Raw genomic sequence first — 19,152 nt, 5'->3', positions numbered from 1 at the left:
TGCATAATTCATTCTGGTATACTAAAGCCACATTTTTGCAGAGAATTAAGGATTTCGAGAGATAATAAAGGTATGTTATATTAGATTGTAAACAGTTGTTTCTTTTTAATTTAATCTCTTGTATGTTTTTCTTGTTGATGTTACATAGATGGATCCAGTGAATGTTGGAAAAAGATCAAGTGATAATGTTTGGACCGACTTTGAGAAGTTAATTGATGAGGACGGAATGAAAACAGCAAGATGCAAGCATTGTTCTTCAGTTTTCAATGCGGATATGAAGAAGAATGGAATAGGTTTGTTGATAAGACATCATAAAATCTGTCCATTACGCTCGGGTAATCCAGAAATCAATTAATCGAGGGCTGCGGATGTCAACACCTTTGATTGCTTACTTTTGTTTGCATTAGTTGGATTGTTTTCTTGTTTTTTCATGTTCAATTTCTATTAGTTTTTAAGTTTCATTGGTGAATCATTTTCATTAGTTCATTAATATGCATCAGATGTTCATCAGACATTTCATCGAACAGTTGGCATGTGTACTTAATTGAACAATAAATCGGGCCTATGATGATCAATTAAGCACCAAAATTATGAAATCACAATGTACTAATCAAGTAATAAGGATGAATCATGGACCAAATTCAACACACACTTCAGATTTTGGAAAAAATAATAATCTAGAATGTAGATAAAAGAACAAAATTATCTGATAATGAGCTTCTCTATTGGTATAAATCATCCGACCTTTTTGCATGTATCCACTGGAAATCATATCTTGTTTGTATGAACTTCATATCATCATCCATGCTAAGCTATACCATAATCAATTGTATGTTCGGTCCTATGTGCAAAGAACCAAGAGACAGGAGATGATAATAATCGATACCCGATTATAGATGTCGGCTCATACATCGGTCTTTAAATTCCTTTTATGTCGGTCCTCGGGTCGGGCCGGTCCTCTAACGGGTCGGGTCGGGTTTCTTATTTTGCATAGCCCTAATTATAAGATTGGGTTCTTGTTCGATCACAAAGAAAAGATAATGCTTACATGATCGACATAAACAAAAATGTTCCTAATGATATCACTTGTCTATTTTCAAAAGTGTTAGAACATAATGTCATGTTTTGGCATCGTCGTCTTGGACATGCAAACATTAAATACTTAAACCGTCTTGCTAAAAACGACTTGGTGCGTGGTTAGCCTGTCAAGAATTTTGTAACAATTGAGAGATGTCTAGCTTGTGCTTTGGGAAAACATCATCGTAAGTCTCACAAGCCAAAACTGGTTAATACCATTTCCTCGGTTTTTTAATTGCTACATATGGATTTTTTTGGTCCGGTTCATGTAATGAGTCTATCTCGCAGCTCTTATTGTCTGGTTATTACCGATGACTACTCACATTTTACTTGAATGTTTTTCATGTCAAATAAAAATGAAACTACGGAATTGATAAAACGCTTTGTGGTGTTCATGGAGAACCAACTCAATCTAAAGCTAAAGGGAATTCGATGTGACAACGGCACAGAATTCAAGAACTCAAGGTTGAATTATTTTTGTGCCGAAAAAGGAGTTCTTAGACAGTACAGCTTAGCTCGCACATCACAACAAAATGGAGTTGCTAAGAGAAGAAACCACTACAACAAAAAGGGCATTTTTGGACCATTTGTGTGGGGCACTTGTAAAATAGGGTCCTAAAATTTATTTAATAGGACAAATGAACTTTTGAGGTCCTTTTACAATATACACTACATAACCAATGTCTTAAAAAGTTATTTAAAAGGATGAATGATTCTTTGGGGGTCGTAATATCATATAACTTAATAAGACACTTAAAATTTAGGTCCTAATAAAGTTATCTATAAGACATGTAGTTGTTGGTGTCTCATAGTGTGGTAATGTAATAGGATACTTATCACCAGAGGTCTTATTATAACATAAGTTAATAGGACACTTTGTAGTTAATGCATAAATGTTCGGTGTTATAGGACCCTTTCTAGTCAAAGTCATATAAAAACATAACTTAATAGGACATTTGACACCAGGGTCTTATAACTTTAACATTTATAAGACACTTAATCATTGTGGTGTTATTATAATACACCGTAATAAGACATTTGATATTTGAGTCATAAAACATTTGTTTTATAGGACACTTATTCGCTAAAGTTTTATTATAACATAACTTAACAGAACACTTGACACTTGAGTCTTATAAGTTTAACATTTATAAGACGCTTAAAGATTGTGGTGTTATTATAATACACCTTAATAGGACATTTGATATTTGAGTCATAAAACATCTGTTTTGTAGGACGATTATTCGCTAAAGTTTTATTATAACATAACATAACAGGACACTTGACACTTGAGTCTTATAACTTAAGACTAAAAGTGACTGGGATGACTGAATTTAAAATGTCTTCTAATTAACTATATGGTAAGTGAAATGATTATTCAGTTAAAAGCTCTATAAAAGCTCAAAATATTTTCAAATGAAACACATCCAACCTTTGGAAAATGATAGATAAATTGATTCTGTGTGCCTAATGTGTGAAGTTACTAAGCTAAAAAGGCTTTTGAACAGTCGTTGATTTGTATTGTAGCTTTCCATGATGCGTAAAAGTTGAAGTGATATAAACTAAATCTGCTAAACTTACTATGGAGAGTCATTTCAAATATGTGTGCATGTCTCTAGATACGTCTCACCGAGTGATAGGCAGAAAAACGATTACCCAGTCATACACGAGTTCGTTAGTGTCTTGATCACCAAAAATATTATGTTTCTAAGTTATTTATTAAAAGAATAAAAAAATAAAAATTTATAATATAATATTGTATCATTAAATTAAAAAAAAAGGCTTAAAGGGTCAAACTAGAACAACCAAATTTCACAAAATCAATCCAAAGATTTATCGAGTGGTATAGCAAGCACCGGAATCGTTGTTACGTGACTCATTGGAGCACCATCATAAACAAATATATTGATATCACAAACAAATATATTGATATCATGGTCAATAAGTAGACCGAAATCGTGAGTTGTTTTCTTGCTAGCTTGTTATGAGATCCCTATCTACCCCGTTCTAGTATTATTTCACCTAAGTTTCATATCTTTCCTTGCATATTACAGATATTCCACCCACACAAGAAATTTTTCTCGTATCAAGGCTAAAGTTGATCTCACGAGACAAGCACATCTAACGGGAAACCTGTATCATTTTTAGGAGGCACGGAATCAATATGTAAAAGGCTATAAAGAACATGCGATCATTTGTCCGGGCATACTTTAATTTTCTTTTCCTAACACAACTAAATTACAAAATAGTGGCCTGATTATTTCCTTATGTTGTTAAACTACATATCTATTCATACCTTAATAAAACAAAAGAGTGCACAACAGTTTTTGTTGCAGGGCAATACAGCCCGAAAGAAAAACCCAAGCTTCTTGGATTTCCTAATTAATCATCATTCTAAGCAGCATACAGAGTACGCAACTAGCTCATGTTAATTTATAATTCAAAATCAGACAATCTTTTCTTTAGCGTACTTCAACTTTATATTCAAGGGCCAAACCCTCTGTCTATATAAAGCCATCCTCAGGGTAAAGAGTTCAAACCGGCCAGGCCATTTGCTTAAGTTCTTTCTTGTAACCAACTACTAGCTGCACAATGGCATCCAGAAACCGAACTTCCCTGGCTTGTTTGGTTTTACTCTTCTTCTCGGCTTCTTTGCTTTCGCAGGTTGCGTCGCGCTTGCTCTCCGGCTATGAGAACCACGAGCAATGGATGGCTCGTTATGGACGCATATACAAGGATGCTGAAGAGAAGGAACGACGTTCAAAGATTTTTCAAGACAGCGTCCGGTACATAGAGTCATTCAACAATGCCAAGAACAAAGGCTACAAACTAGCAGTCAACGAGTTTGCAGACCTTACGAATGAAGAGTTCAGAACAGCAAGGAACAGATTCATGGCACATGAATGCTCCCCGTCAACCTCTGCTTTTAGGTATGAAAATGTTACAGCGGTTCCGTCATCGATGGATTGGAGGAAGAAAGGTGCGGTAACGCCTGTTAAAGACCAAGGCCAATGTGGTAAGCAGAAATTAGTTTAGAAGTTTTTTTTACAAATCAAACATGCATGGTTCAATTAAGTACTAAGATGAGCCTGTTAAGCTAGAGAACCGAATTTCATGCTTTCTGACATGAGTATTCTTAATAATACGTAGGATGTTGCTGGGCATTTTCTGCTGTGGCAGCTATGGAAGGAATAACCCAACTGAAAACAGGTAAACTAGTGTCTCTATCTGAACAAGAGCTCGTGGACTGTGACACCAGTGGTGTGGATCAGGGATGTGAGGGTGGTCTTATGGACAACGCCTTTGATTTTATCGTAAACAATAAAGGCCTCACAACGGAGGCCAACTACCCGTACCAAGGCGTTGATGGATCCTGCAACAGCAACGAGGCATCTAACCATGCCGCAACAATTACCGGTCACGAAGACGTTCCTGCCAACAGCGAAAGTGCACTGTTAAAAGCCGTGGCTGGTCAGCCCGTCTCAGTTGCGATTGATGCTAGTGGGTCAGACTTCCAGTTCTACTCCAGCGGTGTGTTTACAGGTGACTGTGGCACGGAATTGGACCATGGTGTTACTGCGGTTGGTTATGGAACTAGCGATGACGGGACTAAGTACTGGTTGGTGAAGAACTCGTGGGGAGCAAGTTGGGGTCAAGAGGGGTACATCATGATGCAAAGAGATGTTGAGGCAAAAGAAGGCCTTTGCGGCATTGCCATGCAGGCTTCCTACCCGACCGCATAACTTTCGAAACACCACAAGTAAATATATTATGTCCAGCGTTTGTATTTCATGTACACTTGTATAGCACATATATGCAAATGGAAACACGTAAATTATGATTGTTATATGCAAAGAAATACCATCTCGAGGTTTTAAGTTAAACACGTCGGACGAGTCGAGGTTGTTAACTAACATGGCGGAGGATAATTTAAAAGACATGATTATTAAACTCATTTCTAGTCTCGTTTTTAAGGTTTTCTTTATAACAAGTTATTTACTTAAGTAAAATTACCGGTTATCAATTCCAATTTCATATAGTTGTGTATTGTGGAGTTGTATATTATGGTTATCAACTCACGGTGGGTTTTAAGACAACACGTGCCTCATAATAAAGCACGTTCTCGTTGGTTTAAGTTGAACGCCACTAACAAATGGTCAACTAACTAAAGAAACAGGGTGGCCGTAACAAAAGGTTTTCGACGAGCGTAAAAGCCTTTGTAGTTAAACTTTATTAAGGAAACTAAAACTTAACAGAATAAATGTGTAAATCATTTCTCGTCTCATTTAAATGATTTGTTTACATCAAGTTCGTTACCCATTACAGTTGTCGTAAAACGGCACATAAATTCGTACTTTTTTAAATTAGTAAACACTGTGTTTTACGACTTATTTGCCAACGTGTTGCTATGACTATACGCGTCTCGCAGAATCCTCATTACTTGTACATTTAGAGTAAAGGTAAATACCGAGTCAAGAAACGTGAAAGTGTAACATTAACATATCGTTTTACCAACTAGTGGAAAGTGTTTTTATAGTTAAACTAATTAACAAGTGAATTAAAATTTAGTTGAATTATAGGTTGTAAAACTTGGTGTGTCAAATTCATAAAATTAAAGTTTTATGAATCAAATAAAAGAAAATAAAATTTTGAAAAGGGAGGGAAAAAAATGGTTCGAAAGTGAAAAGAAAATGTATTTAATTTTTTTAAGCTTACACTTAATGAAATAATATCTTATCCAATTTGTGCTCACGCTCAGCATGACACGTACGATCCTGACACATACTCGACTTCCTTCGGCGCTTTTCTATATTTACTTTTTAAGTTTTCTTGCTCCACCTACCTTGCCTACAGCAAAGTCGGGTCTAGGGCGAACACCAACTTGCGAATAACCCTTTTAATGAATTCAAGAAGTTGATCCTATAGACAGAGACTCGGTTATGAAGGATTAATCTTAAATTATTAGTAAAGTTAAAGTTTATTTAATTATTTTTTAATTTAGGTATTTGAATTATAATAGGTTTAGGAAATGGTATGTTTTGAAGAGGAAGTTTAGTGGGTCTTTATATGTCTAGATTATTAGTTGTTTGTGTGAGAGTTGAGAGAGAGTTAAGAGAGAGTCAAGAGAGGTCTCTTCTCCTTGTATGTTCGTGAAGTTATGTTCATTTGTTAAGTTCGTTTATTATATGAAAAGAGTCGAGGTTTTCACCCAATATCGTGCGTTTGTGTGTTTGATAAGTTCGTTTGATATGATTGTTTGATCCGTCTTGGCCAACAATTGGTATCAGAGCCACGGCTCGTATTCACGTGAAATTTCGCATTATTTCACTTCGAAGGTTTTGTTCCGTTGAGAGTTTTGATAATAAATTCGTTCGTAAAGAAAAATACGGTTTGTCACGAATTTCAATATAGTAGTTCTTGGTCAAAGTTATAGTAAATTGTTACTTTGGTTTTTCTTTACTTGCAACAAAAGAAAGAACCATATTGTTTTTTTATTTTAAACCTTTGGGGTTTTGACTTTGGATAGTTGGAGCCGCATGTTTTTTGTGTTTATTGGTTTTATAAATTAGGCTTGTTTCTTGGAAATATTAAAGTCGTAGCTGCATACTGTATTTATTATTTGTTGTTTATCGAACAAGAAGAAAAAAAAGGAAGAGAAGTAAGAAAAAAAGTAACCGTTTGAGTCGTCGTCAACCGCGTTAGGATTTGACATGGCCGGTGATAAAGAAGCGGGAAGTTCGGAAACAATGAAAGAATCGTTAGGTGGTTTTGTTTTACAGGCACCGAAGTTAACTTCGACCAACTACGCGTCATGGTCGGTTATGGTGAAAATTATTTTGGGTGCGAACGGTTTGAACGATGCGATTGATAAAGAAAAGGGTGTGGGAATTGATGAAAGAAAGAAGTTTATGGCCTTGGGTGTTATCTTTCAAACCCTACCTGAAGATGTGATGCTTCAGATGGCCAAGTATTCGGAACCGAAAGATGTTTGGGAAGCGTTAAGAGTTCGTTACTAGGTGCAGAAAGAACACAGAAAGCTCGTGTTCAAATGCTAAGAACCGAGTTAGATGCATTGAAGATGGGGAGACAGAAAGTATTGATGATTATGCAGCAAAGTTGGGTGGAGTACAGTCAAAGTACAAGAGCTTGGGAGTGGTACTTGAAGAAGAGGTTTTGGTAAGAAAGTTCTTGAACTCTATGCCGGATAAATATTTACCTGATGTTTCTTCGATGGAGCTACTCGCAGACATCGAAACAATGGCGTTTGATATTAGTTGTTTGTGTGAGAGTTGAGAGAGAGTTAAGAGAGAGTTAAGAGAGAGTCAAGAGAGGTCTCTTCTCCTTGTATGTTCGTGAAGTTATGTTCGTTTGTTAAGTTCGTTTATTATATGAAAAGAGTCGAGGGTTGTCACCCCAATATCGTGTGTTTGTGTCTTTGATAAGTTCGTTTGATATGAGTTTTGATCCGTCTGGGCCAACAGGTTACGCCTTTGCAAAAGTCTTAAACAATCTTTCACGGGGCCAGCTTGTTTAAAAAGTAACCCAATTTCACAAAAACAATAAAAAGATTTATCGAGTGGTATACCAAGCACCGGAGTCGTTGTTACGTGATTCATTGGAGCACCATCATAAGCAAATATATTGATATCACAAACAAATATATTGATATCATGGTCAATAAGTAGACCGAAATCGTGAGTTGTTTTCTTGCTAGCTTTTATGAGATCCCTATCTACCCCGTTCTAGTATTATTTCACCTAAGTTTCATATCTTTCCTTGCATATTACAGATATTCCACCCACACAAGAAATTTTTCTCGTATCAAGGCTAAAGTTGATCTCACGAGACAAGCACATATAACGGGAAACCTGTATCATTTTTAGGAGGCACGGAATCAATATGTAAAAGGCTATAAAGAACATGCGATCATTTGTCCGGGCATACTTTAATTTTCTTTTCCTAACACAACTAAATTACAAAATAGTGGCCTGATTATTTCCTTATGTTGTTAAACTACATATCTATTCATACCTTAATAAAACAAAAGAGTGCACAACAGTTTTTGTTGCAGGGCAATACAGCCCGAAAGAAAAACCCAAGCTTCTTGGATTTCCTAATTAATCATCATTCTAAGCAGCATACAGAGTACGCAACTAGCTCATGTTAATTTATAATTCAAAATCAGACAATCTTTTCTTTAGCGTACTTCAACTTTATATTCAAGGGCCAAACCCTCTGTCTATATAAAGCCATCCTCAGGGTAAAGAGTTCAAACCGGCCAGGCCATTTGCTTAAGTTCTTTCTTGTAACCAACTACTAGCTGCACAATGGCATCCAGAAACCGAACTTCCCTGGCTTGTTTGGTTTTACTCTTCTTCTCGGCTTCTTTGCTTTCGCAGGTTGCGTCGCGCTTGCTCTCCGGCTATGAGAACCACGAGCAATGGATGGCTCGTTATGGACGCATATACAAGGATGCTGAAGAGAAGGAACGACGTTCAAAGATTTTTCAAGACAGCGTCCGGTACATAGAGTCATTCAACAATGCCAAGAACAAAGGCTACAAACTAGCAGTCAACGAGTTTGCAGACCTTACGAATGAAGAGTTCAGAACAGCAAGGAACAGATTCATGGCACATGAATGCTCCCCGTCAACCTCTGCTTTTAGGTATGAAAATGTTACAGCGGTTCCGTCATCGATGGATTGGAGGAAGAAAGGTGCGGTAACGCCTGTTAAAGACCAAGGCCAATGTGGTAAGCAGAAATTAGTTTAGAAGTTTTTTTTACAAATCAAACATGCATGGTTCAATTAAGTACTAAGATGAGCCTGTTAAGCTAGAGAACCGAATTTCATGCTTTCTGACATGAGTATTCTTAATAATACGTAGGATGTTGCTGGGCATTTTCTGCTGTGGCAGCTATGGAAGGAATAACCCAACTGAAAACAGGTAAACTAGTGTCTCTATCTGAACAAGAGCTCGTGGACTGTGACACCAGTGGTGTGGATCAGGGATGTGAGGGTGGTCTTATGGACAACGCCTTTGATTTTATCGTAAACAATAAAGGCCTCACAACGGAGGCCAACTACCCGTACCAAGGCGTTGATGGATCCTGCAACAGCAACGAGGCATCTAACCATGCCGCAACAATTACCGGTCACGAAGACGTTCCTGCCAACAGCGAAAGTGCACTGTTAAAAGCCGTGGCTGGTCAGCCCGTCTCAGTTGCGATTGATGCTAGTGGGTCAGACTTCCAGTTCTACTCCAGCGGTGTGTTTACAGGTGACTGTGGCACGGAATTGGACCATGGTGTTACTGCGGTTGGTTATGGAACTAGCGATGACGGGACTAAGTACTGGTTGGTGAAGAACTCGTGGGGAGCAAGTTGGGGTCAAGAGGGGTACATCATGATGCAAAGAGATGTTGAGGCAAAAGAAGGCCTTTGCGGCATTGCCATGCAGGCTTCCTACCCGACCGCATAACTTTCGAAACACCACAAGTAAATATATTATGTCCAGCGTTTGTATTTCATGTACACTTGTATAGCACATATATGCAAATGGAAACACGTAAATTATGATTGTTATATGCAAAGAAATACCATCTCGAGGTTTTAAGTTAAACACGTCGGACGAGTCGAGGTTGTTAACTAACATGGCGGAGGATAATTTAAAAGACATGATTATTAAACTCATTTCTAGTCTCGTTTTTAAGGTTTTCTTTATAACAAGTTATTTACTTAAGTAAAATTACCGGTTATCAATTCCAATTTCATATAGTTGTGTATTGTGGAGTTGTATATTATGGTTATCAACTCACGGTGGGTTTTAAGACAACACGTGCCTCATAATAAAGCACGTTCTCGTTGGTTTAAGTTGAACGCCACTAACAAATGGTCAACTAACTAAAGAAACAGGGTGGCCGTAACAAAAGGTTTTCGACGAGCGTAAACGCCTTTGTAGTTAAACTTTATTAAGGAAACTAAAACTTAACAGAATAAATGTGTAAATCATTTCTCGTCTCATTTAAATGATTTGTTTACATCAAGTTCGTTACCCATTACAGTTGTCGTAAAACGGCACATAAATTCGTACATTTTTAAATTAGTAAACACTGTGTTTTACGACTTATTTGCCAACGTGTTGCTATGACTATACGCGTCTCGCAGAATCCTCATTACTTGTACATTTAGAGTAAAGGTAAATACCGAGTCAAGAAACGTGAAAGTGTAACATTAACATATCGTTTTACCAACTAGTGGAAAGTGTTTTTATAGTTAAACTAATTAACAAGTGAATTAAAATTTAGTTGAATTATAGGTTGCAAAACTTGGTGTGTCAAATTCATAAAATTAAAGTTTTATGAATCAAATAAAAGAAAATAAAATTTTGAAAAGGGAGGGAAAAAAATGGTTCAAAAGTGAAAAGAAAATGTATTTAATTTTTTTAAGCTTACACTTAATGAAATAATATCTTATCCAATTTGTGCTCACGCTCAGCATGACACGTACGATCCTGACACATACTCGACTTCCTTCGGCGCTTTTCTATATTTACTTTTTTAGTTTTCTTGCTCCACCTACCTTGCCTACAGCAAAGTCGGGTCTAGGGCGAACACCAACTTGCGAATAACCCTTTTAATGAATTCAAGAAGTTGATCCTATAGACAGAGACTCGGTTATGAAGGATTAATCTTAAATTATTAGTAAAGTTAAAGTTTATTTAATTATTTTTTAATTTAGGTATTTGAATTATAATAGGTTTAGGAAATGGTATGTTTTGAAGAGAAAGTTTAGTGGGTCTATATAAAGGGTCTAGATTATTAGTTGTTTGTGTGAGAGTTGAGAGAGAGTTAAGAGAGAGTCAAGAGAGGTCTCTTCTCCTTGTATGTTCGTGAAGTTATGTTCATTTGTTAAGTTCGTTTATTATATGAAAAGAGTCGAGGTTTTCACCCAATATCGTGCGTTTGTGTGTTTGATAAGTTCGTTTGATATGATTGTTTGATCCGTCTTGGCCAACAATTGGTATCAGAGCCACGGCTCGTATTCACGTGAAATTTCGCATTATTTCACTTCGAAGGTTTTGTTCCGTTGAGAGTTTTGATAATAAATTCGTTCGTAAAGAAAAATACGGTTTATCACGAATTTCAATATAGTAGTTCTTGGTCAAAGTTATAGTAAATTGTTACTTTGGTTTTTCTTTACTTGCAACAAAAGAAAGAACCATATTGTTTTTTTATTTTTAAACCTTTGGGGTTTTGACTTTGGATAGTTGGAGCCGCATGTTTTTTGTGTTTATTGGTTTTATAAATTAGGCTTGTTTCTTGGAAATATTAAAGTCGTAGATGCATACTGTATTTATTATTTGTTGTTTATCGAACAAGAAGAAAAAAAAGGAAGAGAAGTAAGAAAAAAAGTAACCGTTTGAGTCGTCGTCAACCGCGTTAGGATTTGACATGGCCGGTGATAAAGAAGCGGGAAGTTCGGAGACAATGAAAGAATCGTTAGGTGGTTTTGTTTTACAGGCATCGAAGTTAACTTCGACCAACTACGCGTCATGGTCGGTTATGGTGAAAATTATTTTGGGTGCGAACGGTTTGAACGATGCGATTGATAAAGAAAAGGGTGTGGGAATTGATGAAAGAAAGAAGTTTATGGCCTTGGTGTTATCTTTCATACCCTACCTGAAGATGTGATGCTTCAGATGGCCAAGTATTCGGAACCGAAAGATGTTTGGGAAGCGTTAAGAGTTCGTTACTAGGTGCAGAAAGAACACAGAAAGCTCGTGTTCAAATGCTAAGAACCGAGTTAGATGCATTGAAGATGGGGAGACAGAAAGTATTGATGATTATGCAGCAAAGTTGGGTGGAGTACAGTCAAAGTACAAGAGCTTGAGAGTGGTACTTGAAGAAGAGGTTTTGGTAAGAAAGTTCTTGAACTCTATGCCGGATAAATATTTACCTGATGTTTCTTCGATGGAGCTACTCGCAGACATCGAAACAATGGCGTTTGATATTAGTTGTTTGTGTGAGAGTTGAGAGAGAGTTAAGAGAGAGTTAAGAGAGAGTCAAGAGAGGTCTCTTCTCCTTGTATGTTCGTGAAGTTATGTTCGTTTGTTAAGTTCGTTTATTATATGAAAAGAGTCGAGGGTTGTCACCCCAATATCGTGTGTTTGTGTCTTTGATAAGTTCGTTTGATATGAGTTTTGATCCGTCTGGGCCAACAGGTTACGCCTTTGCAAAAGTCTTAAACAATCTTTCACGGGGCCAGCTTGTTTAAAAAGTAACCCAATTTCACAAAAACAATAAAAAGATTTATCGAGTGGTATACCAAGCACCGGAGTCGTTGTTACGTGATTCATTGGAGCACCATCATAAGCAAATATATTGATATCACAAACAAATATATTGATATCATGGTCAATAAGTAGACCGAAATCGTGAGTTGTTTTCTTGCTAGCTTTTATGAGATCCCTATCTACCCCGTTCTAGTATTATTTCACCTAAGTTTCATATCTTTCCTTGCATATTACAGATATTCCACCCACACAAGAAATTTTTCTCGTATCAAGGCTAAAGTTGATCTCACGAGACAAGCACATATAACGGGAAACCTGTATCATTTTTAGGAGGCACGGAATCAATATGTAAAAGGCTATAAAGAACATGCGATCATTTGTCCGGGCATACTTTAATTTTCTTTTCCTAACACAACTAAATTACAAAATAGTGGCCTGATTATTTCCTTATGTTGTTAAACTACATATCTATTCATACCTTAATAAAACAAAAGAGTGCACAACAGTTTTTGTTGCAGGGCAATACAGCCCGAAAGAAAAACCCAAGCTTCTTGGATTTCCTAATTAATCATCATTCTAAGCAGCATACAGAGTACGCAACTAGCTCATGTTAATTTATAATTCAAAATCAGACAATCTTTTCTTTAGCGTACTTCAACTTTATATTCAAGGGCCAAACCCTCTGTCTATATAAAGCCATCCTCAGGGTAAAGAGTTCAAACCGGCCAGGCCATTTGCTTAAGTTCTTTCTTGTAACCAACTACTAGCTGCACAATGGCATCCAGAAACCGAACTTCCCTGGCTTGTTTGGTTTTACTCTTCTTCTCGGCTTCTTTGCTTTCGCAGGTTGCGTCGCGCTTGCTCTCCGGCTATGAGAACCACGAGCAATGGATGGCTCGTTATGGACGCATATACAAGGATGCTGAAGAGAAGGAACGACGTTCAAAGATTTTTCAAGACAGCGTCCGGTACATAGAGTCATTCAACAATGCCAAGAACAAAGGCTACAAACTAGCAGTCAACGAGTTTGCAGACCTTACGAATGAAGAGTTCAGAACAGCAAGGAACAGATTCATGGCACATGAATGCTCCCCGTCAACCTCTGCTTTTAGGTATGAAAATGTTACAGCGGTTCCGTCATCGATGGATTGGAGGAAGAAAGGTGCGGTAACGCCTGTTAAAGACCAAGGCCAATGTGGTAAGCAGAAATTAGTTTAGAAGTTTTTTTTACAAATCAAACATGCATGGTTCAATTAAGTACTAAGATGAGCCTGTTAAGCTAGAGAACCGAATTTCATGCTTTCTGACATGAGTATTCTTAATAATACGTAGGATGTTGCTGGGCATTTTCTGCTGTGGCAGCTATGGAAGGAATAACCCAACTGAAAACAGGTAAACTAGTGTCTCTATCTGAACAAGAGCTCGTGGACTGTGACACCAGTGGTGTGGATCAGGGATGTGAGGGTGGTCTTATGGACAACGCCTTTGATTTTATCGTAAACAATAAAGGCCTCACAACGGAGGCCAACTACCCGTACCAAGGCGTTGATGGATCCTGCAACAGCAACGAGGCATCTAACCATGCCGCAACAATTACCGGTCACGAAGACGTTCCTGCCAACAGCGAAAGTGCACTGTTAAAAGCCGTGGCTGGTCAGCCCGTCTCAGTTGCGATTGATGCTAGTGGGTCAGACTTCCAGTTCTACTCCAGCGGTGTGTTTACAGGTGACTGTGGCACGGAATTGGACCATGGTGTTACTGCGGTTGGTTATGGAACTAGCGATGACGGGACTAAGTACTGGTTGGTGAAGAACTCGTGGGGAGCAAGTTGGGGTCAAGAGGGGTACATCATGATGCAAAGAGATGTTGAGGCAAAAGAAGGCCTTTGCGGCATTGCCATGCAGGCTTCCTACCCGACCGCATAACTTTCGAAACACCACAAGTAAATATATTATGTCCAGCGTTTGTATTTCATGTACACTTGTATAGCACATATATGCAAATGGAAACACGTAAATTATGATTGTTATATGCAAAGAAATACCATCTCGAGGTTTTAAGTTAAACACGTCGGACGAGTCGAGGTTGTTAACTAACATGGCGGAGGATAATTTAAAAGACATGATTATTAAACTCATTTCTAGTCTCGTTTTTAAGGTTTTCTTTATAACAAGTTATTTACTTAAGTAAAATTACCGGTTATCAATTCCAATTTCATATAGTTGTGTATTGTGGAGTTGTATATTATGGTTATCAACTCACGGTGGGTTTTAAGACAACACGTGCCTCATAATAAAGCACGTTCTCGTTGGTTTAAGTTGAACGCCACTAACAAATGGTCAACTAACTAAAGAAACAGGGTTGCCGTAACAAAAGGTTTTCGACGAGCGTAAACGCCTTTGTAGTTAAACTTTATTAAGGAAACTAAAACTTAACAGAATAAATGTGTAAATCATTTCTCGTCTCATTTAAATGATTTGTTTACATCAAGTTCGTTACCCATTACAGTTGTCGTAAAACGGCACATAAATTCGTACATTTTTAAATTAGTAAACACTGTGTTTTACGACTTATTTGCCAACGTGTTGCTATGACTATACGCGTCTCGCAGAATCCTCATTACTTGTACATTTAGAGTAAAGGTAAATACCGAGTCAAGAAACGTGAAAGTGTAACATTAACATATCGTTTTACCAACTAGTGGAAAGTGTTTTTATAGTTAAACTAATTAACAAGTGAATTAAAATTTAGTTGAATTATAGGTTGTAAAACTTGGTGTGTCAAATTCATAAAATTAAAGTTTTATGAATCAAATAAAAGAAAATAAAATTTTGAAAAGGGAGGGAAAAAATGGTTCGAAAGTGAAAAGAAAATGTATTTAATTTTTTTAAGCTTACACTTAATGAAATAATATCTTATCCAATTTGTGCTCACGCTCAACATGACACGTACGATCCTGACACATACTCGACTTCCTTCGGCGCTTTTCTATATTTACTTTTTAAGTTTTCTTGCTCCACCTACCTTGCCTACAGCAAAGTCGGGTCTAGGGCGAACACCAACTTGCGAATAACCCTTTTAATGAATTCAAGAAGTTGATCCTATAGACAGAGACTCGGTTATGAAGGATTAATCTTAAATTATTAGTAAAGTTAAAGTTTATTTAATTATTTTTTAATTTAGGTATTTGAATTATAATAGGTTTAGGAAATGGTACGTTTTGAAGAGGAAGTTTAGTGGGTCTATATAAAGGGTCTAGATTATTAGTTGTTTGTGTGAGAGTTGAGAGAGAGTTAAGAGAGAGTCAAGAGAGGTCTCTTCTCCTTGTATGTTCGTGAAGTTATGTTCATTTGTTAAGTTCGTTTATTATATGAAAAGAGTCGAGGTTTTCACCCAATATCGTGCGTTTGTGTGTTTGATAAGTTCGTTTGATATGATTGTTTGATCCGTCTTGGCCAACAATTGGTATCAGAGCCACGACTCGTATTCACGTGAAATTTCGCATTATTTCACTTCGAAGGTTTTGTTCCGTTGAGAGTTTTGATAATAAATTCGTTCGTAAAGAAAAATACGGTTTGTCAAGAATTTCAATATAGTAGTTCTTGGTCAAAGTTATAGTAAATTGTTACTTTGGTTTTTCTTTACTTGCAACAAAAGAAAGAACCATATTGTTTTTTTATTTTAAACCTTTGGGGTTTTGACTTTGGATAGTTGGAGCCGCATGTTTTTTGTGTTTATTGGTTTTATAAATTAGGCTTGTTTCTTGGAAATATTAAAGTCGTAGCTGCATACTGTATTTATTATTTGTTGTTTATCGAACAAGAAGAAAAAAAAGGAAGAGAAGTAAGAAAAAAAGTAACAGTTTGAGTCGTCGTCAACCGCGTTAGGATTTGACATGGCCGGTGATAAAGAAGCGGGAAGTTCGGAAACAATGAAAGAATCGTTAGGTGGTTTTGTTTTACAGGCACCGAAGTTAACTTCGACCAACTACGCGTCATGGTCGGTTATGGTGAAAATTATTTTGGGTGCGAACGGTTTGAACGATGCGATTGATAAAGAAAAGGGTGTGGGAATTGATGAAAGAAATAAGTTTATGGCCTTGGGTGTTATCTTTCAAACCCTACCTGAAGATGTGATGCTTCAGATGGCCAAGTATTCGGAACCGAAAGCTGTTTGGGAAGCGTTAAGAGGTCGTTACTAGGTGCAGAAAGAACACAGAAAGCTCGTGTTCAAATGCTAAGAACCGAGTTAGATGCATTGAAGATGGGGAGACAGAAAGTATTGATGATTATGCAGCAAAGTTGGGTGGAGTACAGTCAAAGTACAAGAGCTTGGGAGTGGTACTTGAAGAAGAGGTTTTGGTAAGAAAGTTCTTGAACTCTATGCCGGATAAATATTTACCTGATGTTTCTTCGATGGAGCTACTCGCAGACATCGAAACAATGGCGTTTGATATTAGTTGTTTGTGTGAGAGTTGAGAGAGAGTTAAGAGAGAGTCAAGAGAGGTCTCTTCTCCTTGTATGTTCGTGAAGTTATGTTCGTTTGTTAAGTTCGTTTATTATATGAAAAGAGTCGAGGGTTGTCACCCCAATATCGTGTGTTTGTGTCTTTGATAAGTTCGTTTGATATGAGTTTTGATCCGTCTGGGCCAACAGGTTACGCCTTTGCAAAAGTCTTAAACAATCTTTCACGGGGCCAGCTTGTTTAAAAAGTAACCCAATTTCACAAAAACAATAAAAAGATTTATCGAGTGGTATACCAAGCACCGGAGTCGTTGTTACGTGATTCATTGGAGCACCATCATAAGCAAATATATTGATATCACAAACAAATATATTGATATCATGGTCAATAAGTAGACCGAAATCGTGAGTTGTTTTCTTGCTAGCTTGTTATGAGATCCCTATCTACCCCGTTCTAGTATTATTTCACCTAAGTTTCATATCTTTCCTTGCATATTACAGATATTCCACCCACACAAGAAATTTTTCTCGTATCAAGGCTAAAGTTGATCTCACGAGACAAGCACATCTAACGGGAAACCTGTATCATTTTTAGGAGGCACGGAATCAATATGTAAAAGGCTATAAAGAACATGCGATCATTTGTCCGGGCATACTTTAATTTTCTTTTCCTAACACAACTAAATTACAAAATAGTGGCCTGATTATTTCCTTATGTTGTTAAACTACATATCTATTCATACCTTAATAAAACAAAAGAGTGCACAACAGTTTTTGTTGCAGGGCAATACAGCCCGAAAGAAAAACCCAACTTCTTGGATTTCCTAATTAATCATCATTCTAAGCAGCATACAGAGTACGCAACTAGCTCATGTTAATTTATAATTCAAAATCAGACAATCTTTTCTTTAGCGTACTTCAACTTTATATTCAAGGGCCAAACCCTCTGTCTATATAAAGCCATCCTCAGGGTAAAGAGTTCAAACCGGCCAGGCCATTTGCTTAAGTTCTTTCTTGTAACCAACTACTAGCTGCACAATGGCATCCAGAAACCGAACTTCCCTGGCTTGTTTGGTTTTACTCTTCTTCTCGGCTTCTTTGCTTTCGCAGGTTGCGTCGCGCTTGCTCTCCGGCTATGAGAACCACGAGCAATGGATGGCTCGTTATGGACGCATATACAAGGATGCTGAAGAGAAGGAACGACGTTCAAAGATTTTTCAAGACAGCGTCCAGTACATAGAGTCATTCAACAATGCCAAGAACAAAGGCTACAAACTAGCAGTCAACGAGTTTGCAGACCTTACGAATGAAGAGTTCAGAACAGCAAGGAACAGATTCATGGCACATGAATGCTCCCCGTCAACCTCTGCTTTTAGGTATGAAAATGTTACAGCGGTTCCGTCATCGATGGATTGGAGGAAGAAAGGTGCGGTAACGCCTGTTAAAGACCAAGGCCAATGTGGTAAGCAGAAATTAGTTTAGAAGTTTTTTTTACAAATCAAACATGCATGGTTCAATTAAGTACTAAGATGAGCCTGTTAAGCTAGAGAACCGAATTTCATGCTTTCTGACATGAGTATTCTTAATAATACGTAGGATGTTGCTGGGCATTTTCTGCTGTGGCAGCTATGGAAGGAATAACCCAACTGAAAACAGGTAAACTAGTGTCTCTATCTGAACAAGAGCTCGTGGACTGTGACACCAGTGGTGTGGATCAGGGATGTGAGGGTGGTCTTATGGACAACGCCTTTGATTTTATCGTAAACAATAAAGGCCTCACAACGGAGGCCAACTACCCGTACCAAGGCGTTGATGGATCCTGCAACAGCAACGAGGCATCTAACCATGCCGCAACAATTACCGGTCACGAAGACGTTCCTGCCAACAGCGAAAGTGCACTGTTAAAAGCCGTGGCTGGTCAGCCCGTCTCAGTTGCGATTGATGCTAGTGGGTCAGACTTCCAGTTCTACTCCAGCGGTGTGTTTACAGGTGACTGTGGCACGGAATTGGACCATGGTGTTACTGCGGTTGGTTATGGAACTAGCGATGACGGGACTAAGTACTGGTTGGTGAAGAACTCGTGGGGAGCAAGTTGGGGTCAAGAGGGGTACATCATGATGCAAAGAGATGTTGAGGCAAAAGAAGGCCTTTGCGGCATTGCCATGCAGGCTTCCTACCCGACCGCATAACTTTCGAAACACCACAAGTAAATATATTATGTCCAGCGTTTGTATTTCATGTACACTTGTATAGCACATATATGCAAATGGAAACACGTAAATTATGATTGTTATATGCAAAGAAATACCATCTCGAGGT

At 37.7% G+C, this 19,152-nt stretch overlaps 4 protein-coding genes across 4 annotated transcripts; all 4 read left to right on the top strand.

Annotated features, from left to right (window-relative positions):
• The first annotated feature begins 3,435 nt into the window (after nt 1-3,435).
• LOC143636361 (senescence-specific cysteine protease SAG39-like) lies at nt 3,436-4,930 on the top strand. The gene is made up of 2 exons (XM_077103975.1): nt 3,436-4,093; nt 4,228-4,930. Exons 1-2 carry the CDS (start codon nt 3,670-3,672, stop codon nt 4,818-4,820), a joined length of 1,017 nt encoding a protein of 338 aa, XP_076960090.1. The 5' UTR covers nt 3,436-3,669; the 3' UTR covers nt 4,821-4,930.
• A 3,240-nt stretch (nt 4,931-8,170) lies between these two features.
• On the top strand, nt 8,171-9,666 carry LOC143636360 (senescence-specific cysteine protease SAG39-like). The gene is made up of 2 exons (XM_077103974.1): nt 8,171-8,829; nt 8,964-9,666. Exons 1-2 carry the CDS (start codon nt 8,406-8,408, stop codon nt 9,554-9,556), a joined length of 1,017 nt encoding a protein of 338 aa, XP_076960089.1. The 5' UTR covers nt 8,171-8,405; the 3' UTR covers nt 9,557-9,666.
• Nucleotides 9,667-12,909: 3,243 nt separating this feature from the next.
• LOC143636359 (senescence-specific cysteine protease SAG39-like) lies at nt 12,910-14,392 on the top strand. The gene is made up of 2 exons (XM_077103973.1): nt 12,910-13,568; nt 13,703-14,392. Exons 1-2 carry the CDS (start codon nt 13,145-13,147, stop codon nt 14,293-14,295), a joined length of 1,017 nt encoding a protein of 338 aa, XP_076960088.1. The 5' UTR covers nt 12,910-13,144; the 3' UTR covers nt 14,296-14,392.
• A 3,275-nt stretch (nt 14,393-17,667) lies between these two features.
• Nucleotides 17,668-19,152, top strand: LOC143636357 (senescence-specific cysteine protease SAG39-like). The gene is made up of 2 exons (XM_077103972.1): nt 17,668-18,295; nt 18,430-19,152. The coding sequence occupies exons 1-2, from the start codon at nt 17,872-17,874 to the stop codon at nt 19,020-19,022; spliced, it is 1,017 nt and encodes a 338-aa protein (XP_076960087.1). The 5' UTR covers nt 17,668-17,871; the 3' UTR covers nt 19,023-19,152.

The sequence above is a fragment of the Bidens hawaiensis genome, unplaced genomic scaffold (assembly GCF_021521415.1).
Source record: "Bidens hawaiensis isolate Kalapana, Puna unplaced genomic scaffold, B.hawaiensis_p1.1 tig00007885_1, whole genome shotgun sequence".
Lineage (NCBI taxonomy): Eukaryota > Viridiplantae > Streptophyta > Magnoliopsida > Asterales > Asteraceae > Bidens > Bidens hawaiensis.
Note: the sequence above shows the minus strand (reverse complement) of the source record. Positions and strands in the feature narration are given on the sequence as shown.

Bases quoted from the DNA above. Each gene is read 5' to 3' on its own strand.
- LOC143636360 (XM_077103974.1), top strand. From the start codon at position 8,406: ATGGCATCCAGAAACCGAACTTCCCTGGCTTGTTTGGTTTTACTCTTC. The intron at 8,830-8,963 runs GTAAGCAGAAAT...AATAATACGTAG, and splicing joins TAAAGACCAAGGCCAATGTG to GATGTTGCTGGGCATTTTCT.
- LOC143636357 (XM_077103972.1), top strand. From the start codon at position 17,872: ATGGCATCCAGAAACCGAACTTCCCTGGCTTGTTTGGTTTTACTCTTC. The intron at 18,296-18,429 runs GTAAGCAGAAAT...AATAATACGTAG, and splicing joins TAAAGACCAAGGCCAATGTG to GATGTTGCTGGGCATTTTCT.
- LOC143636359 (XM_077103973.1), top strand. From the start codon at position 13,145: ATGGCATCCAGAAACCGAACTTCCCTGGCTTGTTTGGTTTTACTCTTC. The intron at 13,569-13,702 runs GTAAGCAGAAAT...AATAATACGTAG, and splicing joins TAAAGACCAAGGCCAATGTG to GATGTTGCTGGGCATTTTCT.
- LOC143636361 (XM_077103975.1), top strand. From the start codon at position 3,670: ATGGCATCCAGAAACCGAACTTCCCTGGCTTGTTTGGTTTTACTCTTC. The intron at 4,094-4,227 runs GTAAGCAGAAAT...AATAATACGTAG, and splicing joins TAAAGACCAAGGCCAATGTG to GATGTTGCTGGGCATTTTCT.